This window comes from Salvelinus fontinalis, chromosome 33 (assembly GCF_029448725.1).
Source record: "Salvelinus fontinalis isolate EN_2023a chromosome 33, ASM2944872v1, whole genome shotgun sequence".
In the NCBI taxonomy this organism is placed as follows: Eukaryota; Metazoa; Chordata; class Actinopteri; order Salmoniformes; family Salmonidae; genus Salvelinus; species Salvelinus fontinalis.
Genome location: NC_074697.1, coordinates 32,369,543 through 32,396,429, shown reverse-complemented (window position 1 = coordinate 32,396,429; position 26,887 = coordinate 32,369,543). Strand labels below are relative to the sequence as shown.

At 45.6% G+C, this 26,887-nt stretch overlaps 1 protein-coding gene across 3 annotated transcripts in view; it reads left to right on the top strand.

Moving 5' to 3' along the window:
• The first annotated feature begins 1,097 nt into the window (after nucleotides 1-1,097).
• The window catches only part of mettl16 (methyltransferase 16, N6-methyladenosine), a 36,748-nt gene continuing 10,958 nt past the window's right edge, over nucleotides 1,098-26,887 (top strand). The window contains exons 1-8 of one of the 3 annotated variants that reach the window (XM_055895778.1): nucleotides 1,098-1,200; nucleotides 1,567-1,704; nucleotides 9,021-9,208; nucleotides 10,940-11,080; nucleotides 11,190-11,305; nucleotides 11,569-11,711; nucleotides 15,450-15,519; nucleotides 16,803-16,892. In XM_055895778.1, coding sequence (XP_055751753.1) covers nucleotides 1,577-1,704; nucleotides 9,021-9,208; nucleotides 10,940-11,080; nucleotides 11,190-11,305; nucleotides 11,569-11,711; nucleotides 15,450-15,519; nucleotides 16,803-16,892 — 876 coding nt within the window. In that variant the 5' untranslated portion in view covers nucleotides 1,098-1,200; nucleotides 1,567-1,576. Of the gene's footprint in view, nucleotides 1,280-1,566; nucleotides 1,705-5,092; nucleotides 5,568-9,020; nucleotides 9,209-10,939; nucleotides 11,081-11,189; nucleotides 11,306-11,568; nucleotides 11,712-15,449; nucleotides 15,520-16,802; nucleotides 16,893-26,887 lie in introns of those variants that run through there. The other 2 variants (XM_055895777.1, XM_055895779.1) reach the window with 2 other exon arrangements.

Sequence of the window (26,887 nt, the reverse complement as noted above, 5' to 3'; positions counted from 1 at the left end):
CACACTCGAGATCATTTATAAAATTGCTGCCAGAATACTACTGATGACACAGATGGCCAAGAGTATGTGGACACCTGCTCGTCGAACATCTCATTCCAAAATCATGGGAATTAATATTGGTTGGTTCCCCCTGTACTGTCATAACAGCCTCCACTCTTCCGGAAAGGCTTTCCACTAGGTGTTGGAACATTGCTGCGGGGACTTGCTTCCGTTCAGCCACAAGAGCATTAGTGAGGTTGGGCCTGGCTCTCAGTTGGAGTTCCAATTCATCCCAAAGGTGTTCGATGGAGATGAGGTCAGGGCTCTGTCCAGGCCAGTCAAGATCTTCCACATCAATCTTGACCAACCATTTCTGTATTGACCTTGCTTTGTGCATGGGGGCATTGTCATGATGAAACAAAAGTGCCTTCCCAAACTGTTGTGCTTGTGTGCGGCTGCTCGTCCATGGAAACACATTTCATGAAGCTCCTGACTATCAGTTCTTGTGCTGACATTGCTTCCAGAGGCAGTTTGGAACTCGGTAGTGAGTGTTGTAACCGAGGACATAAGATTTTTATGCTCTACACTTCAGCACTCAGCATTGCTGTTCTATGAGCTTGTGTGGCCTACCACTTCATGGCTGAGACATTGTTGCTCCTAGATGTTTCCCATTCACATTAACAGTACTTACAGTTTATTTGGGCAGCTCTAGCTGAAATTTGACTGGGGCAGAAATTTGATGCGCTGACATGTTAGAAAGGTGGCATCCTATGACGGTGCCACGTAGAAAGTCACTGAGCTTTCAGTATAGGCCATTCTACTGCCAATGTTTGTCTATGGGGATTGCATGGCTGTAAGCTCGATTTTATACACCTGTCATCAACGGGTGGGGCTGAAATAGCCAAATCCACTAATTTGGAGGGATGTCCACATAATTTCGTATGTAGCCTCAGCCTGTCAGACTTCAAAAGGTCCGTGCTATCTGGGATCCTACCCATTGAAGTAGAAATTTAACATGGTTAGGTAAGAAGTTAGATTATTGATTTAGGGTAGGGACGTCCCAAGGATCCCAGATAGCACTGACACTTCAAAATGTGTCTCTGGTACTGTTTCAAAAAATGCGCGGAATATTGACGTCAACCAATGTCTCGGCGCAGAGTTGTGACTTCATCCACCATTCCGGAAGAAACGCGGTCTAAACGTTTACGCATTAAGTCTAACGTGAGTTCTCTGCTCGTGTGTGCAAGACAACTGTTGACATTTTCAAACTTTTAGAATATATTCCGAGCGAATATTTCAGGTACTCAAGTCACCAAAACAATAGTTTAGCTAACGCTAGCGTATCTTGCTTAGAGAGGTCTAGCTAGCCATTTTGTTGACAGGCAGCATGGAGTTGAAATGTGCTTTAGCTAACGTTAGCTAGCTTGCAGTTTACTGATGAATGCCTGTTGTTTGCTAACAAGCTAGCTAATACCCACATAGCGTTATCTTTGTATGCTTTTACACGCATCTACGTCAGTTAGCTAACTTGTTAGCCTCCCTTTGACGAGTTACAGGTGTAAATACAGCTGTGTCCTTCCTCCACAGTGAAGTGAGAATGTCACTGAACAAATCAATGCACCCGCGGAACCGCTACAAAGACAAGCCTCCGGATTTTGCCTACTTGGCCTCCAAGTATCCAGACTTCGAGCAGCATGTCCACACCAACCTGGCTGGCAGAGCTATGTGAGTACAGGGGCGTATTCATTATCTACTGACATCGTTGGTCGTTTAAGAACCAAACGGAAGCAAACAGCAAAACGATAGTTCTATTTGACAAATGCAGATAGGTCCGTTGCGGTTGTTTCCATTTAAGAAACGTTTTGCAACAAAATCGGCGTAATGAATACGCCCCAGTACATGTGCTGTAGGCCAGTGGTTCCCAACTCCGGTCCTCGAATATATATTTATTTATGTATTTAACCTTTATTTAATACCCCATCAACAGCCCCGGACAAGCACACCTTGATTAGTCAACTTTTCAACTAATCATCAGGCCATCAATGAGTTGAATCTGGTGTTTGTTAGGGGCTACAACAAAAATGTGCTGTTGGAGGTACTCGAGCACCAGAGTTGGGAACCACTGCTGTAGGCTGTTGACAAGTTATCTACGACTGAGTGCCATTTTGTGCCACTATTGATTTTGTCACACCAGTAAAACCCATTTGTGTGGCAGGATAATTATTTTTTTGTCCTTGAGTGCAGAGTGCTGCCAACTTCACAGCATTTTCTCTCATTACTGTAGCTTTCTCACCTGTGTGTGTGTCCTCACTATGTTAGCTGAACTCCCAGTAGGAGGTTCAGAGACTTAGCAGGAGAGAGGCATCAAAGACCCTTTGATTTTCGACATTCTTTTTTATGGTGTTGTGGTGGATTTCTCCCTTCCTCTTTTGGACGGAAGGGGGTCTCTGGATTTGGGCAGGGATCAATCAATGCCCCTGCAGGGACACATCGCCCAGTGCCCGTCCCATTGAGCTGAGTGCTAGAGTGTTGGGAGCTGATGGGGTATCGGGAGGAGGTCAGGTGACTTTAGGTGTCCACTGTAAAGTATTTAGACAGGATTACCTTAACGGGCATCATTGCTGACAACCATGATGATTAGTAACCTGGCCATGTTGGTGCTATCGTTAAGTTAGACATTACCCATAGACACTAGCTTCCCTGATCTCTATTGGAGCAGGGTTTAGGCAAATGCCTGTGGTTGCTTGTGAGGTTCATCAGCTACAGAGGAAGAAAAAGGATGACTCATGATTAATGTATGCACTACAGACAGAATCTCAGCTCTGATGGGGACGAGTGGGAAGTTGTGAACCAGGGCTGGAGAGGGACTGGGAGCTGCAGAGTGGGGGGTTATGGGACAGAGAGCCTGGGGAGAGAGGAAGGCAGTCTCAATTTTCCCTGAGCCACTAACTGGAGGATCAGGGTCTGCCAGCCAGTAATTGGGACACAGGGATATGAAATATGCAGAGAGTAGGAGAAAGAGAGGTGGGGATGGAAGTAGTGGGAGGGAAGGGACAGAGAGCGAATGAGCGAGAGGGAGCCTAGATGGATGTGGAGATGCAGAGAGCTTTGGTGCTGCTTTCTATCTTCCTGAGTTGCTTTTCAGATCACATTTCTACTGTCAAGATTGTCATGACTGTTCTTCACAGCACAAAGGCTTGAGAGAGATTTCTCTCACAGAACTGACATGGGGGAAGATTGTGAGTCCTGAGTCCTGTCACATATCACATTGTGGTGTGCTTTTGTGTGATTTACCCCCCTCCTGGTTGTGGGAAAAACAAACATGCTGGCTGCTGAAGTCAGACAGTCAGGGGTTGGAACTGAAATAATTGTCCAATCTTAACAGAACCCTTATTTTGTTTCGTTACACTGTTCCGACCAGCAAAATGAAGTTCTGAACCAGTTTGAACCAAAATAAAACAAATGGTTTATATCGTTCCTTTCTGTTCCTTTTTAAACATTTGAAATCAACAACAAAAAAATGACATTTAGCTCAGCGTTAAATTACTTTACCAGTCAGTGCAGGGAAGCTATTTACATGCATTGGACAGGCGAGTGTAGGGCGCGAGATGCAACAGAAATGTTGTTTGGCGAGAGAGGGTGGAGGACGAGGCTTGCTTTGAAGCTCTGAGTATCTTGTTATGGCATGCATTATCTGAATTAGGCCCACAGAATCATACCTATTGAGGAACTTTGAATGTCTTTGAACTTTAGAGTTGGCTTAACGTTGGAGCAGCTAGCTAGCTAAAAAGCTTGTGTGTGCAAAGCGGCACCAGACTATGCTTTGGAGTGGGAGGGGCAGGTTGCTTATGTGCACACACACTGGCAAAAGCTTTTCAGCTGGCAGGCACACACTGGAATACGTTTCTGAGTGACAGAGTGAGGGCTTTGCATAGGTGCTTTGTTGCACCTGGAATATAAAATAACATTATTAACCGGTTCCCATGCTTTTAAAATAACAGTTCTGTTCTGGGACAGTATAGATCACCTTTGTTCTGATTGTTGCAAAAAAGCAGAATTTGATTTGGAATCGAGATGTGAGGTTGTATGAGAAACCAATTACAATCTTTTCATTTCATTTACAAGACTAAAGTATTGCATCAAGAAGCTGAGAGGCGCGATTGAAAGAAGTCCTAGTCGACCAGTACTGCCTTCGCTTGTGTCTGCAGGAGAGGTTATTATGGCTGGATAGGCAGCCAGGTGCAGTAGAGCGAAAGACCTGACAGCTGAGCAGGAGAACAAAGAAAGAGAGGGAGGCTGTTGGGATCATTTTGTTTTTGACATCAACTCAACTGCGAGGTCATCATTACACCTGGTGCTGATCTGGAGCTGACGGGGCCAAATAAAGCACATCTCTTGCTCTTCTGTTCTTTCTATGCCTCTCTCTTGTCTCTGTCCTTTCCTTCATCTCTGCTTCTTTTTTCTCTGCCTTATTTCTGTCTTGCTCACTCTCTTCTTCCTCCACCCCCCTCTCCTCTATTTTTCTCCATCTACTGACTGTGCGGTCTCTGTTTTGATGGTAGAGGATGAAAAGTGTCCTGTGTAGCCGGCCTCTCTTTTGATTCCTTCTAATGACAGACTGAAGGCCCAAACTGCCCCTGGACTAGCCTGTCCAGCACCACTCCAATTAGTTGGTGGATACCCCTCTCGTTTGTACATTGGAAGTGATCCAGCCTCGTCTTTGTGTTGAAATTGGCAACCGTCTGCTCAGTGTGAAAATGACATTGTGTAAATGCAAATGAATGCAGACAGACATGCCGATGTCACCACCAGGTGCAAGCGTCTACTGTATGAGTGAAAACATATTGGCGTGGGCTGTGGGTATTTTCATTGTGAATGTGCAGAGTGTGTGTGAGCTAGTTAGTTTATCAGCTGTCTGGCGTGGCTGTTTAGTGACTGTGTGGGTGAGCAGTGAGGCAGAGGAGAGCTGTTTAAATGTGCTTGATGTCCATCTGCAGCAGCCAGGTGGTAATTACAGAAGAGAGAATCATTACTGTACACTACATGACTCCCTGACAGAAGGATGGACGGATAGAGAGACGACTCACTGACAGAACTACAGACACTGACAGACAGAAAGAGCTCCATTACCATACGTGACTCACTGATGGACAGAATGACCGACTGAGAGGGAGACAACACAACCTCTTTCTCTAGAGTTTGCTCACTACCAGACCTGCGTGGGTTCAAATATGATTTGTTTTCTTTCAAATATTTCAGCAGCGCTTGATTGAGCTTGCCTGGTGCAATGGAACAAATGCAGTAGTCCCAAAAGTGCAAGATCCGTAAACTGAAAAAGGACCTACCAGTGAGACACAAGTCTTCATCCTGAATATCCCTACAATCCAGCACTGATGTCTCCCTGAAGCTCTTACACTAGTGTGAACACAATTTAAAGCTTCAAGAGAACTTCAAGATTAGTCCACTGCTTGGCAAATCCTGTCTATGGATGTTTTCCTCTTGTTCTTTGCCAGTGATTTAGGATCCCCTTCTGCCACCAAGCAAGTGGTTGGATTAGCATACTTCTGTATTTGTGGTGTATTAATCTGGTAAGTAAGTAGCCTTAGTTGAGTACTTGAGCAGCCATTGATTCAGTGGATCAGAGTTATCTTGGGGAGACGACGAGGAGACTACCAATCCCTCTGGGAGATGAATAAACCAGTCTCCTCTCATTCACTGAGCCCCACTGGAGCTGGAGGAGACTGAAAGATAGAGAGGAGGGGTATGTGATTGAGAGAAGTTTGACGAGAGGGATGAGAGAGAATTAGCCTTTAGAATTGAAAGTATGATATATTTGGGGGGGGTGCTCATCAAGGAGGGAGAGTGATGTAAGAGATGGAGAGAGCGAGGACTCAATGGCAGAGAGATGGGATTAGGAAGCATGAACCAGAGAGATGACCCAGGCGTTCCATCGCGGCTGTCTCTGGCTGGCTGGCTGACTGGCTGACGACCCATGATGCCGCGGGAGGGCATAAAAAATTCAACACTCTGGGTGATATTTCATTTGGCTGTCATCGTTTTTGGGGGTGTAGATATTACCAGCAGAGAAACCATCCCTGGTGGGTGGAGGAGTTTTTCCCCCGTCTTCCTTTAATAAATGGAACAATGGAACTTTCCATCTCACAGTGGGTTCCTTCCTGGTGCTCTGCTTGCATTGTTACCATTGTAGAAGACAGGAGGAGGTGGTGAAGGGAGAAATATGGATCAGTCTGAAAACGAGTCCCCTGGCTAGACCATATACAGTGTCTTTAGAAAGTATTCACACCCCTTTACTTTATACACATTTTGTTACAGCTTGAATTTAAAATGTATGCAATTGAGATGTGTGTAGATTAGTGACACAAATACCCCATAATGTCGAAGTGGAATTTGAAAATCTATGGCAAGACTGGAAAATGTCTGTCTAGCAATGATTGACAATTAACTTGTTTTATGAAAAATTAGCTTTTTTTCCTTAAATTCAGGTGTGCAAAGCTCTTAGACTTACCCCAAAAGACTCAAAGTTGGAATTGCTGCTCGGGTGTGAATACTTATGCAAATTCAATATTTCTGTATTTAATTTTCAATAAATTAAGCAAACATTTCTTAAAACATGTTTTCACTTTGTCATTAAGGTGTTATGTGTGTAGATGGGTGAGAAATGATCATTTTAATCCATTTTGAATTCAGGCTGTAACACAACATAGTGGTATGTCAAGGGGTATGAATACTTTCTGAAGGCACTGTACATCTTTTGTGTATGCTAAGCTTGCAGATCTGAAGGCACTAGATGGGTAGCTTATATGGTGGAAGTGCGCTAAATCACCTCAATCTCCCTGATTGGTTGACTGGGTTTCTGATTACTGCCAACTGATTACCAGGACCTCTGATTGCTTCGCTTGTTAACCAATGAGAGCCCCTGATCAGCATGGACTTTGATTAGGGCCGAGCTCTTTACTGAGGATAACTGTGGCTTCTTTGAATGGCTTCAGCTTCTCCTTTGCATTGAACTTAGTGGCACTAAAAGTTTTTTTTGTTTTATACCTGATGAGCTCTTCTACATACTTAAGTGCCTTCATTTAAAGTGGAGCTCTCCTAGTCTTGGCTACACCTCTGAGTCAGGAACAATCAATACTTGTTGTGTTCAGTGCAGTGAACAATAACCTGATGTGGGAAATGGAGCTGCTAATCTGCCCCCCAAAAATCCTGTGCATTCAGAATTAAAATGAGTTTGACCTGAAGGTCGCCTCTCCATCTATCTGTGCTGATGGACTACGCCAGTGGATGGGGGAGACGTGGGGGCTTACTGTGCTTCTGGCTTCTTCAGCTGCAGCAGTTCCCTCACTGCACTAGGACTGTTCTCGTGCTCATCACAGTTTCAATTCCCTCATCTCTCATGAGTTCACATTCTTCTGTTCCATCTGCTGATATTTTGCTCTCACCCCCACATTCTAATTGCTGTACTCCCTCTGTCCTCTCACTATTGTCTCTTTGTCCTCTCACTATTGTATTTCCAAATGCAGAGGGAAACTGCTAAGTATGCCTCTGCCCAGGTAGTTTGGAGACCAGAACTCCCTATGTACTCACCCACCACAGCCCACAACCCTCCTAACAACAGATCTCAACCTTCGTCCCCCTCACAACCTTACTCTGCTTTCATTACGTCAGGTTCCCTTAGGCGTCTTACCGCCCTTATCATTCCACCTGAGTCCTCTACATCACCATCCCCCTCACTCACCTTATTCCTGTAACACTTTAACACAGACAACATGAATTCTCTCACAAACGCGGTTTATACTGCCACCGGTTTGTCCCATGTCCGACACCGTCCATGGTCTGGCGCACAAACGTCCACCCTACAATGTGCGTCTCGATCTCGTGCACGCTCACGCTTCTTCCTGTATCAGCCATATTGCTCCAGCGTGGCTGGATTTACGTGTGCTTTACTGCCTGTGTGTGCTGGTGGTCCGTGGTGGTTGCCATAGAGATCCGGCGTTGCAGTGCTCTGCAGTACATACGCACACACACACATTACAGTCTAAAAATAGAAGGCTGAGCAGGCAGGCAGGCTCACAGCGGCCTCGTTCTCTGCATATTGATCAACGGACTGCTTCTAAGGAGAAGAGAAACTGTGAATCCTGACGACTACCGTAGCCAATGCCTAGGCTTTAGCTCAGTGGGCTAACACAGTCTTCGGGGACGCGGGTTCGAACCCCCGTCTGTCACATTGTACTATATAAATTACACTTTCCCCCATATGCACGTAGTCTAACTCATCCTCTCCCTATAGTCACGCTCTTCATCAGTGAAAGTCTCTCTCCTCTTTGCTGTAGCTATGGTGAATAGGCTCTCCGTCTCGCCCCCCGAACCCAGCTAGGAGGTGCCAGACGCTCCCATCACCAGGAGGTGTCTAATTGCTGTCTGGAGGTGTGAATGCAGCACACAGACTGGTTAATTACACACATCTTGCTCTATCTGTCCCACTCTCTTTGTCTCTCAAACCCCAAAATTCTTTTGTTGTGTTTCTCAAACACAAAATGTGCTTTCCAGGCAGTGGAAATCATAAAAAATGTAGAGCAAGAGGTGTGTGGGTCTGGTTTAATGTTGGAAAATATGATTTCTGTATCATTAGCGAAGAAGTGTAAATTGATAAGCTCATTTAATTTGTCGACGGGTCACATCGTGGTGGTTGACGTGTGATGAGGGGGAATGGGAGAAATGGAGCACTTGGCTGCTCAGGAAGGGAAGGGGGGAATGCAGTCTAGGGCTGCCTGGAAGAGGGGTGGTTTATGTGACATGGTGTCAGCCTGGAAGGGTGGTCTTTAGGAGAAGCAGAAGGGTGGGGTAGAATTGATTTGCCATTTAATTTAGGGCTTCTTAGTTAGTGGCTCTCCGTGAGTTTACAATAAATGTGTTAAGGTCTGGGTTTATGGTGTAGTTACTTGTTTTTGTTTTACCTGTGTAGTTATGGTGTAGTTACTTTAGCATTTTAACTACATCTGTTGCCCCTCCCCCTCGTGCAGGCTGAACTTCAAGGAGCCAGAGGCGGTGCGAGCCCTGACCTGTACCCTGCTGAAGGAAGACTTTGGGCTGACCATAGACATCCCTCTGGAGCGTCTCATCCCCACTGTGCCTCTCAGACTCAACTACATCCACTGGGTGGAGGACCTGATCGGAGGCCAGGGGGAACCACGCAGGGGCATCGACATCGGTACAGTTCTGACCTCTGATAACCCCTACTAAATATAGCAACTCTCCCTTGATCTCTTTGAAATGAACCATCCATCTTGTTTCAGCAATCATTGCTAGGATACCTCTTTACCACCAGTCCTGTTTCTGTAGAGGAATAGATGGCTTTTATAAGGCCTGGCCCTTTAATCCCTCCACTGGTTCTTAGTTAAATTAGACCGTTGGTTTCTCACCTGTCTATATAGATAGAGCACAAATATCCTTAATGCTAAATGGGATGAATAAACTCCCATTGGGGCGACAGGTAGCCTAGTGGTTAGAGCGTTGGGCCAGTAACCGAAAGTTTGCTAGATCGAATCCCCGAGCTGACAAGGTAAAAATCTGTCTTTCTGCCCCTGAACAAGGCAGTTAACCCACTGTTCCTAGGCCGTCATTGTAATTAAGAATTTGTTGCCTAGTTAAATAAAGGTTAAATAAATCAAATAAAATTCCCATGTAGTGTGTTATCACATCAGTGATGGAGAGTGGTCAAGTTATTTAATGTGTGATCATGTTTGTTTGCTCAAGGGATATTCCTCCAGCAGTAGCCAAACCGCGCTTCTTAACACCTGCCCGCTTAACCCAGAAGCCAGCCACACCAATGTGTCGGAGGAAACACTGTTCAACTGACAACCGAGGTCCGTCTGCAGGCACCCGGCCCCGCCACAAGGAGTCGCTAGAGCACGATGAACCAAGTAAAGCCCTCCCCTAACTCGGATGGTGCTGGGCCAGTTGTGCCGCACTATGGGACTCCCGATCAAAGTCGGTTGTGATACAGCCCGGGATTGAACCCGGGTCTGTAGTGACGCCTCTAGCACTGCGATGCAGTGCCTTAGACCGCTGCGCCACTCGGAAGGCCCAGTGCATTACATTTGACGAAAGCCTATGGGTAGTGTGTGCTATATAAGGTGCTATTTGGGGGACAACCTATAAGATTGTCTGCCTGACATTGAGCATTACAGGCTGGCTGAGAGGGGATGCCTGGCACAGGTCTAGCCCAGGACACATAGTCACAAAGTCTTAGAGGAGTGCTGATATAGGATCAGTTTTGCCATATGAGATCATAATGAATATGAATTTAATTACAGGGGGGACCTGATCCTAGATCCGCACTCCTACTCTGAGACATGCTTTTAATACAGGCTGACTCCTACTAGTCCAAGGGCAGCTGGCTGTCTGTGTGCATCACAGACTGGCACAGAGACTGGCAGAGGGGCTGCATGATGGTTGGCACATCCACCTTCGTATCCCACATGTACTGTAGGCCTATCTATTTCCTGTGGACCACTAGATATCACTGGCCAAATCCCCATCCACATGTCATAGCTGGTTTCCTGCTCTATACATCAGAGAGTGTGATGTGTGTGTTCGTCAGTTTAGCTCCTCAGAGAGGCGGACAGGTCAGTGATTGGTGACCCTGGTGCCTGGTCCATTCTGTAAGCTGATTGGAGCTGTCACTCTCCTGATAGATAGCCACAGGGCATTACTCTCTCCCAAAGCTTGACCTGCGAGGTGCCATCTCACTCATCTCCACTGCCCCAGGGGACCTCACTGTGGTTGGGTAGATTGGAGGCCCTGGTCTCTGTTAGACCTGGACGATCTGATCATGGCTGTCTGGATCACCTCTTGTTAATCCATTATGGACAATAAGAGACAGCGGGAGTGGCATTGAATACACACACCCTGTGCCTCATGTAGTGTGTTATATCCCCAGGTACTGGAGCATCCTGTATCTACCCCCTGCTGGGAGCCTCTATGAACGGCTGGCATTACCTGGCTACTGAGGTAGATGACATCTGCTTTGACTATGCCACCAGGAACGTAGAGCAGAACCACCTCTCGGGTCTCATAAAAGGTCAGTGGCAAGCTGTCCATTGGTAGCCGCATTGTAATGTTCCACTACTGAAAGGAAGATGGCTTGAAACCTTGTTGATAACGTGTCCTTGCCCTGTCTCATGTCCCAGTGGTGAAAGTTCCCCAGAAGACCCTGTTAATGGACGCTCTAAAGGAGGAGTCAGCCATCGTCTATGACTTCTGCATGTGTAACCCTCCCTTCTTCGCCAACCAACTAGAGGCTAAGGTAGGCCTCTTTAAATGGAAAGTGTTCTGAGAATCTGGAAAAACGGCTTTATAAATCTAATTTATTCACTTTTCCTCCCCCTCTATTTTTGTATTTTCCTTTTCTCTGTCACTCCCTCTTTCTCCTACCCTTTACTTTCTTGCCCCATGCCCTTCTTTTCCTCTCCTTCTCCCCCCTCTTTGCCTCCCACCCTCTTCCTCCCCTCTCTTTGCCTCCCACCCTGTTCCTCCCCTCTCCCCCTTTCTCTCCGTCCTCCTTCCCAGGGGGTAAATTCCAGGAACTCTCGTCGTCCTCCCCCTAGCTCAGTGAACACAGGTGGTGTGACAGAGATCATGGCTGAGGGAGGAGAGCTGGAGTTTGTCAAGAGAATCATCCACGACAGCCTGCAGCTCAAGACACGCCTGCGGTGAGAGAGTGACACACACACACACACGTAGGACGTGTGCGCGTAGTACACACAAACACACCACACATTGGTCACCATCAGTACACAGGGTGTGGTGGAGTAGCGTTCAAGATCGCATCACGCTGGTTTCCGATTGGTCATGCTTTATAAACTCAGCAAAAAAGAAACGTCAACTACTATTTGTATGAACATAACAAGATTCAACAACTGAGACATAAACTGAACAAGTTCCATAGACATGTGACTAACAGAAATTGAATGATGTGTTCTTGAACAAAGGGGGGTCAAAATCAAAAGTCAATGCAGCTGGTGGCCACACCAGATACTAAGTACTGCAGTGCATCTCCTCCTCATGGACTGCACCAGATTTGCCAGTTCTTGCTGTGAGATGTTACCCCACTCTTCCACCAAGGGACCTGCAAGTTCCTGGACATTTCTGGGGGGAATGACCCTAGCCCTCACCCTCCGATCCATTAGTGGGATTGAGATCCAGGCTCTTCGCTGGCCATGGCAGAACACTGACATTCCTGTCTTGCGGGAAATCACACACAGAACGAGCAGTATGGCTGGTGTCATTGTCATGCTGGAGGGTCATGTCAGGATGAGCCTGCATGAAGGGTACCACATGAGGGAGGAGGATGTTTTCCCTGTAATGCACAGCGTTGAGATTGCCTGCAATGACAAGCTCAGTCCGATGATGCTGTGACACACCGCCCCAGACCATGACGGACCCTCCAAATTGATCCCGCTCCAGAGTACAGGCCTCGGTGTAACGCTTATTCCTTCGACGATAAACGCGAATTTTACCATCGCCCCTGGTGTGAGACAAACCGCGACTCGTCAGTGAAGACCACTTTTTGCCAGTCCTGTCTGGTCCAGCGATGGTGGGTTTGTGCCCATAGGCGACGGTGATGTCTGGTGAGGACCTGCCTTACAACAAGCCTACAAGCCCTCAGTCCAGCCTATTGTGGACAGTCTGAGCACTGATGGAGGGATGGTGCGTTCCTGGTGTAACCCAGGCAGTTGTTGCCATCCTGTACCTGTCCTGCAGGTGTGATGTTCGGATGTACCGATTCCTGTGCAGGTGTTACACGTGGTCTGCCATTGCGAGGACGATCAGCTGTCCGTCCTGTCTCCCTGAAGCACTGTCTTAGGCGTCTCACAGTACAGACATTGCAATTCATTGCCCTGGCCACATCTGCCTTCCTCATGCCTCCTTGCAGCATGCCTAAGGCACGTTCACACAGATGAGCAGGGACCCTGGGCATCTTTCTTTTGGTGTTATTCAGATTCGGTAGAAAGGCCTCTTTAGTGTCCTACGTTTTCATAACTGTGACCTTAATTGCCTACCGTCTGTAAGCTGTTAGTGTCTTAAGGACCGTTCCACAGGTGCGTGTTCATTAATTGTTTATGGTGAATTAAACAAGCATGGGAAACAGTGTTTAAACCCTTAACAAGGAAGGTGTTTGGATTTTTACGAATTATCTTTGAAAGACAGGGTCCTGAAAAGGAGACTTTTCTTTTTTTTTGCTGAATTTATCTGCGCCACTTTCCTAAACCCCAAATATAATATAGAAAAGCCTGTTGGTTATCAGTTGGTGTTTGTTCATTACCTTCTGTTACAAATGCACCCTTTCATTTAGGATGTAAGGAGGGATGATAGAGGGCCACAGATGGAGGAGAGCAGAACGATGGGATGGAGCTGTCACCCAGAGTTTGTTTAATGAATTGGCACCAGGGTAAACAGTCACACCCCCCCCCCCACCCCTGCAGTATCTGTATGCCCGCAGGGAACGTGTGTGTGAGAATTAGATTTGATCACACTGCACGCGTGGTGACAGACAAGTGGCTGACTTGGAAGGTGTACGAGTGTGTTGAACTGTGTCACTACCATATTTTTGTGTGTAAAGATGATTGTCACCCACAGGAGAGTGTGTGTGTGTGTCGGTGTGTGCATATGTCTGTGTGAAAGATGAGTGGCCCTCACAGGGGGAAAAGTGTCCATCTCTCTCTGTGTCTGGTTTGCCTGCATGTGTCTGTCTGTGTGTTCACACCGATGTACTTGTATGGTGCGCTTGGCTGGTGTTGAGTGTCTGCCACAGGGAAAGGTGTGCCTGCCCTAGTCTCCCGCTTCTGTTCTTTTCTCTCCTCCCCTGCAGTGTGTGTAGTTTGTTTGGGGCCGGGGCCAAGGCAGCAGTAGCAGGCTGTCACTCCACACACTGCATGCTGGGACAGCAGAGCTACCGCCAGGTGTCCACAGAAACCAAGCCAGCCCCTCTGATTGGTCCTCTGAGACTCACGACCCCCCCCCCCCCCCTCACCAGACTATCACACATAGATAGTCATAAACACACCCCAACCACCAGCCAGGAAAGTCCCCCTTTTCAACGAGATGCCCTCTGCTAGTCATTGTCTGTTATTGATCTGATAATCACTAGCTATGTGGAGAGGGTAATAACTTTGTAATCACCGGTCTTTGTACTCTTGGAAGGAATAGCTTGAAAATAAATGTACAACTTTGCCAAGAATCTGACTGCTTCTGTCTGAGCCCCTATGGGATATTTTAGTTCTTTAGGGATGGAAGGTCTTACTGGAGGAAGTTGGGAAGCTAGTGTGTGTGTTAACATGAATGTTCAGCCTCCTCTCTGCATGACAAAGTGGGGAACATCTGGGGATATTACAGGTCCTCAATATTTCATGGTGCCACTTGAGACGAGGCCTTTGCGCCCCCACCCCTACCCAAAACCCTCTCAACCACTCCCACCCAAAACCCTCTCACCCCCACCATTACCCCTTATGCCAATATGACTAGCCAAGTTTGAAAATATGATCTTGCGGTGTTAAGCTTTCACAAGGCAATTCAGAGAAACCGTAATGTAATTTTGGTACGGATAGAAAGGAGTCATGAGTGCATTCAGGTGTGTGCGCCCCGGCCAATTCTCTTCACAATCATCACACAACCTCATTCTCTTCAGAACATCCCAGGGTGTGACGCCATGTCATCTTGTAACTGTACATCAAACATAATGATCCTAAATGTTGACATTGTACACACCATGCACACAGAGCAGAGCACATGTGGCAGTACACAATTTTCGGGGACCGAAAGCACTACTTTCAGAACTACTGGCTAAGAAGTATACAAAAGTACCGGAGAATCTCTTGAAAAGAATGTTCCTTTACCATAACAATAAACACACCATCCTCACCATTGCTCATAGATATAGTATCTAGGCCTAATTAATATAGACAGGATAGGCAACCCAACCAGACGAGGTTTGTCATGCATTGTTTAGTTTTCCTATCCAGATTGACTCACTGTTGGTTTGTCTATTTCTCCCTGCTAGGTTTGTCTCTGTGTTTCTCATGCTAAGTTACTCTGTATTTATCTTTGCTGGTTAGTACTGAGGCTCTATATGCTGTTGTATTGATTACAGTAGACTTATCTCTTCATTGCAGAGGAAAGCGATTGATCTGCCCTGGGCTGGACTTCAAAGCTCTGTTCCACCATAGAGACTCATACTGGCCCTGTTGTCTCTCTCTCATATATATTTATATATGTAGTAATTACAACTACCCTCTTTGCCTCAGAACTACAGGAAGTCAGTTAGGATGTTTTTCCATGGAGGGAAGCAAGAGGTAGATCCTATATCTGCTGCTTGTTTGATCGCAGGCAGGGGTTCATGCCCAGCGCGCTGGACTCACACACACACTCCTAATAGATTATTATTCTTCCAGGTGGTACAGTTGCATGCTGGGAAAGAAGTGCAGCCTGGCACCTTTGAAGGAGGAGCTGAGAAAACAAGGGGTGAGTGCACAAACACACACCTGTGTATATTTGAGACAGTCTTCAGAATGGGAGCTCTGACGAGGAGACATTTTATGCTCATACATGATCTTATACACACAGCACTCGCAAACAGATACAACACACAGAACAACACACAGATGCTCTGTGCTGTACCAAGCCCTGGCATGTGTTAAAAATATCCTGATTCCCCATATATACCCAGTGATAAGGTGAGGTAATGGAGGGTTGAATGAGCTCCCTCCCACCATCTCTAATACCACCTCTGAGATGGAAGAGTGGGATCAGATACCTTCTGAACCATAACGGATCAAGCCTGGCTAATACGCTGGCTAAGCAATGTCATAGCCCAGACCTGATTGAGCTGAATTCTATTAGCCTTGCGTGACTGAAACGCATGGCAGGGCCTACACACAAACATTTATATTACACACACGTACGCATACACACACAGACGGTATGTCAGTCCAACTAACGTTCATTAGCTCCATTATCCTAGCTATTAGCCCCTAGCACATGACTGATAACTGACTGGCTATAGAGGTTAGTCTCCAGCCCTGTGTCACTGTGCCAGTTGCTTACCTCCGAGATTACGACACTCATTCACTGGGGATGACTGGCACAGCAGCTCCCATGGTGTTAACCACACACACGTCAATCACTGGGGGAGGACCATCCCACAATCCCATGCTCCTCCAGAGGTGTCAGAGGGCTGTCGCTGCTCATTAGTGTTAGTGCAGCCATGGCCAACGTCCAGCGCATGCAAGAGGGTGGGGGTGTAATAGGAGACCTAATTAATATGCTAATGCTATATGCTGCATCCTGTGTTTCTTTCTCTCTATCTTCCTTGTTCTCTCTCGCTGCTTGGTTCAGGGGGTGTTTAGAGGTCAACATGGCGCTGTCATATAGGGATGCGTTTTTTTGCCTCCGAGATCTTTGACCTGCATCCCTGGAGCACATTCCCCACTGAAACCCACTGCTTATTGATTGTGTGTAGGGAGGGGGTATCAAGTGGATACTATTCAAGAGTCTTTTACACTGATCTTTTCCCCCAGGTCCTTCATGCTTATTGGAGGCTCTTCTCACTAGTGCTCAGCTCTGGCACTAAGCGCTGTATGTGTAAATGTGTCCTGTTCACACCTTGAAGGATGTAGTGCTGCGCTCCTTCACCTGGACATGCTGGGAATGTGCCTCTGTAGAGCTACCTGTGTATTGCTAATGCTTGTTGTTGTCGTCTGCTCCATTAGCGTTGTCTAATGTTCTCTGTATCGGTCTGTTTCCAGGTACCCAAAGTGACCCACACAGAGTTCTGCCAGGGACGGACCATGCGCTGGGCTCTGGCCTGGAGTTTCTATGATGACGTTACTGTTCCGGTAAGCTGGCTCTGGTGGGTGGTTCCCCTCGGGTCCTCTCCCAACCAGTTCATCTATAGTGGGAGAGTAGAAGAGAAGGAAGGCATAAGCATGGCATCACCTCTCTCTCCTTCCCTTTTTCCTCCCTCCCTCATTCCCAGTCATCCAGACCCATGTCCTAACTACAACCCTGTAACTTTTCCAGACATTCCCCAGATGTTCCCAACCTCCCCACACTTCCTTAATAATGCATTCCCGGCCCATCCCACTCCATTCTCCAGCCAATTCCATAAGAGAACACAGGCAGCACTCAACCCACTCTGGGGAGATGTTGAAGTCCCTCCCCTAATTTGCTGTATCCAGGCAACAGTTGCCGGGGCAGGAGTGTGCGCACCCGCACGCCATTCCATTAGGCTCTTGGGCCACTGAGGGAGTGATAGAATGAGAGAGATGAGGGAGAGATCAGAGCTCAATATGAGAGTGTGAAAGCTGGAAATATTGGGAATTTGAACGAGAATTAAAAAGGGCGCTAGAGAGGCCTGGGGATTTTTTTAAATTACGTGTTTTAAATTTAACCTTTTATAACTAGGCAAGTCAGTTAAGAACAAATTCTTATTTACAATGACGACCTACCCCGGCCAAACCCGGGCGACGCTGGGCCAATTGTGCGCCGCCCTATGGGACGGCCGGATGTGATGCAGTCTGGATTCGAATCACCGCTGCGCCACCAGGGAGCCCAATGGAAAGTGGAGTGTTGCAGTATATGAAGACTCCTTTGGTGTCAGTCAAATTCTTGTCTCGTTTGCCTTACACCAAAGGCAGTTGAGCAGAAAGATTGGCCTACATTTTACTGCCCTCTCCTCACACAGTGGAGCACTCTATTACCAGGCAGACTGGGGAGGAGTGTGTGTGTGGGGGGGGGGGGGGGGGGTTCTATGCATGAATTGTGCATATGACTGTGTGCAGGTGAGTGTACAAATGTGTCTGTGGCCTACTTAACCCATTGATTACTAGAGCAGGCACCTGTGTACTAGTAACTAGCTCCTCCGTGGCACCTCAGCCTGTATTTTCAGCACAACCTGGTGATTGAATCAATAGCTCTGACATCTGACTGATGTGTAAGGCAGGAAGTGAGTCTCACCGGCCACATTGACAGAATCTGATCCCATCATTACACAGAGGGGGGGGGGGGGGGGACATACTGAGGACGATAGAGAGAAAGAAAAAGGTACAGAGACCATAAAAGGAGACTTGGAGAGGGAACATGAAAATCAAAGCGCTCTAGCTCTTGTTGGTATCTGTGTTCTGAGTGTCATGTGACAATGTGGGCCCACAGCAGGGGGCGTGTCTGGCATGCAGGAGAGGATTTACAGCAAGGGGCATGGTTAGGGAGGGGTCAGAGGTCAACAGGAGCAAGACCCTGGTATTGAGGTTCTGGGAGGGGGCTAGCCCTAGCTAGGTTGAATAGCCATCTCTCTTCTGCTGATCTGTCTGGTCAGTAATTGAATATCAGGGGAGCCATGCTGGGGCTCTGTTTGTTCAGCTGAGCACCCAGGCTTGAGTCCTGGTTAGAGAATTGGGGTAGACTGGCTGCTAGAGAGAGAAACAGACAGACTGGCTACACTAGAAGACTAGAGCGAGATGTGGTCAAAACAGAATACAGAAAGCTATTTTTCTTGTGTGTGGACTGACCACACATTTGAGTGTATGAGGAGGTGGGAGTGGGTGAGCCAGGTTAATAATGGAAAGGGAGGGAAAGAGCAGAGATGAATCACTGGAGACCAAAGAGTGAACTTAAAGCTGTATACACACAGACTAGATGAGGAGAGGTGTTCTTTCCTGTCAGTGGTTTTTGGTATGTGCTTGTGTGTAAGTGTTGTTCTGTGTGTATGCTTTTGTTTGTGTGAATCTGTGTGTGTACATGCATATGAGTGTGTGTACTGTGTTACTGTGTGTATGTCAAGGATATGCTGTACAGACAGGCTACAATCCTTAATGGAATGTATAGATTTTCTTGGTTTAAGCTGCAGGGGCTTACTGAGCAGAGAGAGAGAGGCTGGGAAACAATCAGAAACGCATGAAGCAGCTATGACCAGGCCTGTCTGGTATAGACTCATAAGACAGACCTGGGTTCAAAAACTATTTGCAATCTTTCATTTGCTTTAGCTTTCCTAGAGTGCCAGATGGGCAGGGCTAGTAGTTTTGCGATTGCCTGGGTCAAAAGAATCAATAGAACAATCTTAATCTAGCTCAACTAAATTATAAAAATAGTATTTGAATCCAGGTATGAGTCTAGACTAGACACTGTCAATTCTTTCTCCTATTGACTAGTCTGATAACACCTTTTTTCTATGGAAGGATAATACATTAATTAAACATCTCACAGATAACTGATCTAAGACCAGTTTGAAGGTCGTAGTCCAGTCCTCCATTCTGTGCTGACTAGGTCAGTTAGCCATATTGTCTGAGTGACTGACTGCAATGTCATTATTGCATTATTTCACTGCAGACCCGATCTGGCAATCTGGTGCATTTAAATAGGATTTTATGGACCAATGAATAAATGTTAACCTATAGCACAGTTTAAGGTAGAGCCCTGTGGTATTATTATGTGGGGGACTTGCTTAGGGAAGAAATTCCTCCACCAAAGCAGCGTGGCAGCGCTGAGGCAAGGTACAGCAGGGCCAATGTCATTGCTGAGGTGTAGGACATGGAAGGAGCGCCCCCTTGTGGTGTTTTGATATTACCAACTAAATTTTTTTAATGGTATGGTTCTTTGCCTTCACAATTCAATGTGTTGACACAAAGATGAGCTAAGGAGGAACGTGGAGGGAACAGCAGTCACAGGGAGGGAGAGACGGGTATGCAGGTCATGACTCATTCCTGGCCGAAATCTACAGGAGTCCAAGACTATCTCTACATCAATCCCTCTTTCACTCACTCATTGTCACACGGAATGAGTGAGCAAAAGTATTTTGCTCACTCCGTCCGCTCTTTGCTTCTCCGTCCGCTCTTCTCCTCCCTTCACTCATCTGTTTCTCTCCTCACTACATCTTCATCCATCATTCCCCAGCTATCCAGAGGGATTTCCATGGTGACTTGGAAAGTAGTGGAGCAGGTTGAGCGCTTCAAGTTCCTTGGCGTCCACATCACCAGCAAACTAACATGGTCAAAGCACACCATGACAGTCGTGAAGAGGGCACGACAAAACTTATTCCCCCTCATGAGACTGAAAAGATTTGGCATCGGGTCTCAGATCCTCAAAAGGTTCTACAGCTGCACCATCGAAAGCATACTGCAGGCGTTGCATCACTGCCTGCTTTGGCAACTGCTCGGACTCCGACCGCAAGGCACTACAGAGGGTAGTGCGTACGGCCCAGTGCATCACTGGGGCCAAGCTTCCTGCCATCCAAGACCTCTATCCCAGGCGGTGTCAGTGGAAGGCCCTAAAAATTGTCAAAGACTCCAGCCACCCTAGTCATAGACTGTTCTCTCTGCTACCGCACGGCAAGCGGTACCAGAGCGCCAAGTCTAGGTCCAAGAGGCCTCTAAACACCTACCCCCAAGCCATAAGACTCCTGACCATGTAATCAAATGGCTACCCAGACTATTTGCATTGTACCCCCCCCCCCCCCCCCCCCCCCCCTTTACACTGCTGCTATTCTATTATCTATGCATAGGCACTTTAATAACTCTACCTACATGTACATATTACCTCGACACCGGTGCCCCCGCACATTGACTCTGTACCGGTACCCCCTGTATATAGCCCCGCTATTGTTATTTACTGCTGCTCTTTAATTCTTTTTGGGGTATTTTCTTAACTGCATTGTTGGTTAAGGGCTTGTAAGGAAGCATTTCACTAAGGTCTACTACACCTGTTGTATTCGGTGCATGTGACATAACATTTGAAGTGAGACTTCACTTTAGAAATTGTTAACGCAATGTCGTCAATGTTTAAGCTTAATTGTCAGTTTCTCTGAGGGTGTGTAGTGTACTACTATTTTTTTCAAACCTTTCTGAATTTAAAAATAATCCTCTAGTTTTTCAAAAGTATCTAATCTGATTACAATGTTTTTGCTGGTAACGGATGAGTTACATTATGGGATTACCAAAAAACGGTAACGGATTAAATCCGTTACTCCCCAACCCTGCCTGTGTAAGTATTTACAGTGCATTCGGAAAGTACTTTTCCCACATTTTGTTACATTACAGCCTTATTTTAAAATGTATTAACTATGTTTTCCCCATCAATCTACTTACAATAACCCTTAATGACAAACAAAAACTTTTCTGAATTTTGGGAAATATCAAAATAAAACTGAAATCACATTTACGAGTATTCAGACCCTTTACTTAGCACTTTGTTGAAGCACCTTTGGCAGCAATTACAGCCCTGAGTGTTCTTGGGTATGACTACACGCTTGTCACACGTGTGTTTGGGGAGTTTCTCCCGCTCTTCTCTGCAGATCCTCTCAGGCTCTGTCAGGTTGTAGGGGGAGCGTTGCTGCACAGCTATTTTCAGGTCTCTCTAGATGTTCGATCGGGTTCAAGTCTGGGCTCTGGCTGGGCCACTCAAGAACATTCAGAGACCTGTCCCGAAGCCACTCCTGCTTTGTCTTGGCTGTGTGCTTAGGGTCGTTGTCCTGTTGGAAGGTGAACCTTTTTTATTGATTTTTTATTTCACCTTTATTTAACCAGGTAGGCTAGTTGAGAACAAGTTCTCATTTGCAACTGCGACCTGACCAAGATAAAGCATAGCAGTGTGAACAGACAACAACACAGAGTTACACATGGAGTAAACAATAAACAAGTCAATAACATGGTAGAAAAAAGAGAATCTATATACAATGTGTGCAAAAGGCATGAGGTAGGCAATAAATCGAATAATTACAATTTAGCAGATTAACACTGGAGTGATAAATCATCAGATGATCATGTGCAAGAAGAGATACTGGTGTGCAAAAGAGCAGAAAAGTAAATAAATAAAAGCAGTATGGGGGTGAGGTAGGTAAATTGGGTGGGTAGTTTACAGATGGACTATGTACAGCTGCAGCGATCGGTTAGCTGCTCGGATAGCAGATTTTTAAAGTTGTTGAGGGAGATAAAAGTCTCCAACTTCAGATATTTTTGCAATTCGTTCCAGTCGCAGGCAGCAGAGAACTGGAAGGAAAGGTGTCCAAATGAGGTTTTGGCTTTAGGGATGATCAGTGAGATACACCTGCTGGAGCGCGTGCTACGGGTGGGTGTAGCCATCGTGACCAGTGAACTGAGATAAGGCGGCACTTTACCTAGCATAGCCTTGTGGATGACCTGGAGCCAGTGGGTCTGACGACGAACATGTAGCGAGGGCCAGCAGACTAGGGCATACAGGTCGCAGTGGTGGGTCGTATAAGGTGCTTTAGTAACAAAACGGATGGCACTGTGATAAACTGCATCCAGTTTGCTGAGTAGAGTATTGGAAGCTATTTTGTAGATGACGTCGCCGAAGTCGAGGATCGGTAGGATAGTCAGTTTTACTAGGGTAAGTTTGGCGGCGTGAGTGAAGGAGGCTTTGTTCCGGAATAGAAAGCCGACTCTAGATTTGATTTTGGATTGGAGATGTTTGATATGAGTCTGGAAGGAGAGTTTGCAGTCTAGCCAGACACCTAGGTACTTATAAATGTCCACATATTCTAGGTCGGAACCGTCCAGGGTGGTGATGCTAGTCGGGCGTGCGGGTGCAGGCAGCGAACGGTTGAAAAGCATGCATTTGGTTTTACTAGCGTTTAAGAGCAGTTGGAGGCCACGGAAGGAGTGTTGTATGGCATTGAAGCTCGTTTGGAGGTTAGATAGCACAGTGTCCAGGGAAGGGCCGGAAGTATATAGAATGGTGTCGTCTGCGTAGAGGTGGATCAGGGAATCGCCCGCAGCAAGAGCAACATCATTGATGTATACAGAGAAAAGAGTCGGCCCGAGAATTGAACCCTGTGGTACCCCCATAGAGACTGCCAGAGGACCGGACAACATGCCCTCCGATTTGACACACTGAACTCTGTCTGCAAAGTAGTTGGTGAACCAGGCAAGGCAGTCATTAGAAAAACCGAGGCTATTGAGTCTGCCGATAAGAATATGGTGATTGACAGAGTCGAAAGCCTTGGCCAGGTCGATGAAGACGGCTGCACAGTAATGTCTTTTATCGATGGCGGTTATGATATCGTTTAGTACCTTGAGCGTGGCTGAGGTGCACCCGTGACCGGCTCGGAAACCGGATTGCACAGCGGAGAAGGTACGGTGGGATTCGAGATGGTCAGTGATCTGTTTGTTGACTTGGCTTTCGAAGACCTTAGCTAGGCAGGGCAGGATGGATATAGGTCTGTAACAGTTTGGGTCCAGGGTGTCTCCCCCTTTGAAGAGGGGGATGACAGCGGCAGCTTTCCAATCCTTGGGGATCTCAGATGATACGAAGGAGAGGTTGAACAGGCTGGTAATAGGGGGTGCGACAATGGCGGCGGACGGTTTCAGAAATAGGGGGTCCAGATTGTCAAGCCCAGCTGATTTGTATGGGTTCAGGTTTTCCAGCTCTTTCAGAACATCTGCTATCTGGATATGGGTAAAGGAGAAGCTGGGGAGGCTTGGGCGAGTAGCAGCGGGCCGGGCGGGGCTGCTGGCCAAGGTTGGAGTCGCCAGGTGGAAGGCATGTCCAGCCATTGAGAAATGTTTGTTGAAGTTTTCGATTATCACGGACTTATCAGTGGTGACCGTGTTACCTAGCCTCAGTGCAGTGGGCAGCTGGGAGGAGGTGCTCTTGTTTTCCATGGACTTTACAGTATCCCAGAACTTTTTGGAGTTAGAGCTACAGGATGCAAGTTTCTGCTTGAAAAAGCTGGCCTTTGCTTTCCTGACTGACTGCGTGTATTGGTTCCTGAACAGTTGCATATCGCGGGGGCTCTTCGATGCTATTGCAGTTCGCCATAGGATGTTTTTGTGCTGGTCGAGGGCAGTCAGGTCTGGAGTGAACCAAGGGCTATATCTGTTCTTGGTTCTGCATTTTTTGAACGGAGCATGCTTGTCTAATATGGTGAGGAAGTAACTTTTAAAGAATGACCAGGCATCCTCAACTGACGGGATGAGGTCAATATCCTTCCAGGGTACCCGGGCCAGGTCGATTAGAAAGGCCTGCTCGCAGAAGTGTTTTAGGGAGCGTTTGACAGTGATGAGGGGTGGTCGTTTGACCGTGGACCCGTGGCGGATACAGGCAATGAGGCAGTGATCGCTGAGATCTTGATTGAAGACAGCAGAGGTGTATTTGGAGGGCAAGTTGGTCAGGATAATGTCTATTAGGGTGCCCATGTTTACGGATTTAGGGTTGTACCTGGTGGGTTCCTTGATGATTTGTGAGATTGAGGGCATCAAGCTTTTTTTGTTTTTTTTTTGTTTTGGGGGGGTGGATCAGCTTAATATTGCGGAAAGAATGTTGCTTCCAATGTAATTGTCTGCATCATTTCCAATCCCCCATATTTCTTTGGGTAAATATATATATCCATTCACGTATGCATACATATACACATATATACATACACATACCTACATAGACACATACTTTTTTTAAAGAGTATACCTTTATTATTATTCCCCGCAAACCCTACCACCAATCCCCCAATTGGAGTAAACTGATAAACATTTCTGTTTTTACCTTCAATTTATACATCTTATACACATTTTACAGACACAGTCTACTTTATAATAGTTCTCTCTTGTTTGTTCTTAGTCCTTCCTCTATTTCTGTTGTCCATCCAGTTTGATTTCCACTTGTAACTGTGCTATTTCACAATAGCTCCGCACCTATACACATTTCACAGATCCCGTATGCCCTACATTGTTTATCTTGTTATTAGTCCCACCCTTCAGCTCCACTCAACCTTTCCCATCTATCTTCCAACATCATCCATTTCGGATTTTTATTTGCCATATATTTTTCAACTGTGCTGTGATGCTTCACAAAAGATTTGAATCTTCCTATTCTCATAGCTTCCACGGATTGTAAATTAAAAATAAAAAAAATTGCTAAAATAATTATATTATTGATTGATTGACTATGGCTTTTCAAATCCCCCAGTATTGCTATCTGTAGCGTTAGTTCTACGCAAATGTTGCAATTCTTCAACCATTCCTGGACCTGTGACCAAAAACGAGCTACATGCGGACAATACCAAAATAAATGGTCTAATGACTCTGCCTCCTCACAGCAGAATCTACAGAGCTGGGAAGATTGTATCCCCCATATATATAACATTCTATTAGTTGCAAGAATTTTGTACAGTAATTTAAATTGAAAAATTCGAAGTTTTGAATCCGGCGTTGTTTTGCGTATCAATTCATAAACCATGTGCCATGGAATGGGTACATCGAAAATCTCTTCCCAACTATTTTGCAATTTATATGGCACAGCTGTAAGTTTTTTGGTCCTTAAATGAAATTGGTATATGTTTTTATTTATCACACTTTTCTTTAACCATTTATGTTCTTTAATATAAGGCCGACATACAAGTTCCTTACTTTTATCCCCTTCCACCTGCCTCTTCCATTTTTGTGGTAATGCCGCAATTAATTGGTTGTAATTTTGGGTAGAGCAGACATTTCCATATGTCTGTGTTAGCTGCATGTGTGACATTACTCCACCAGTCCTATTTATGATATCATTCACAAAAACTATACCTTTTTTAAACATTTCTTCGATAAATACAGTTTTTTTTATCAATTACTATATTTGAATTTAACCACAAGATTTGTTGTACTATTTGTTCCGTCCTTTCAGGTGGATTAAACTGAAATTGCAACCAACTTTCTAAGGCTTGTTTAAAAAATAAAGATATTTTGGAAATTATTTCCTTTTCAAGCAACCGAAAGTGAGCAGGTGTAATCTGAATAAAGGGAAAAAGGCCCTTCTTGAACATAGGATGAGACATTCGTACCAATCTACTAGAGAACCAGTTTGGATTTAAGTATAACTTTTGTATGACTGATGCCTTTAGTGAGAGGTCTAATGCTTTAATATTTAATAATTTCTGCCCTCCGAATTCATATTCGTTATATAAATAGGCCCTTTTAATTTTATCTGGCTTGCCGTTCCAAATAAAATTGAATATTTTTTGTTCATATAATTTAAAAAGCAGGTCACTAGGTGTAGGCAAAACCATAAGCAAATAGGTAAACTGTGATATGATTAAAGAGTTAATCAGGGTGATTTTCCCACAAATAGACAGGTATTTTCCTTTCCATGGTAGCAAGATCTTATCTATTTTTGCTAACTTTCTATAAAAATTTATTGGAGTGAGATCATTTCTTTCTTTTGGGATTTGTATACCGAGTATGTCCACATCACCGTCAGACCATTTAATTGGTAAACTACATGGCAATGTAAAATGTGTATTTTTTAGTGATCCAATACGTAATATGGTACATTTATCATAATTTGGTTTTAATCCAGAGAGTATAGCAAATGTATCTAGATCCTCTAAGAGGCCGTGGAGAGTTTCTAGTTGTGGTTTTAAAAGAAAACATGAATCATCAGCGTACAATGACACCTTAGTTTTTAGGCCCTGGATTTCTAATCCCTTAATATTAATGTTTGATCTAATTTTAACAGCTAACATTTCGATGGCAATAATAAATAGATATGCCGATAGTGGACAACCTTGTTTTACTCCTCTAGATAGTTTAAAACTTTGAGATGTAGCCACTATTTACTATTTTACACCTAGGGTTACTATACATAATTTTTACCCATTTTATAAGAGATTCCCCAAAATTGAAATATTCTAGGCATTTATATATAAACTCCAGTCGTACTTTATCAAAAGCCTTTTCAAAATCAGCTATGAAAACCAGGCCTGGTGTCCCCGATATTTCATAGTGTTCCATTGTTTCCAGTACTTGCCTTATATTATCTCCAATGTATCGTCCATGTAAAAAACCTGTCTGATTAGGATGAATAATATCTGACAAAACTTTTTTTATTCTATGCGCCAAGCATT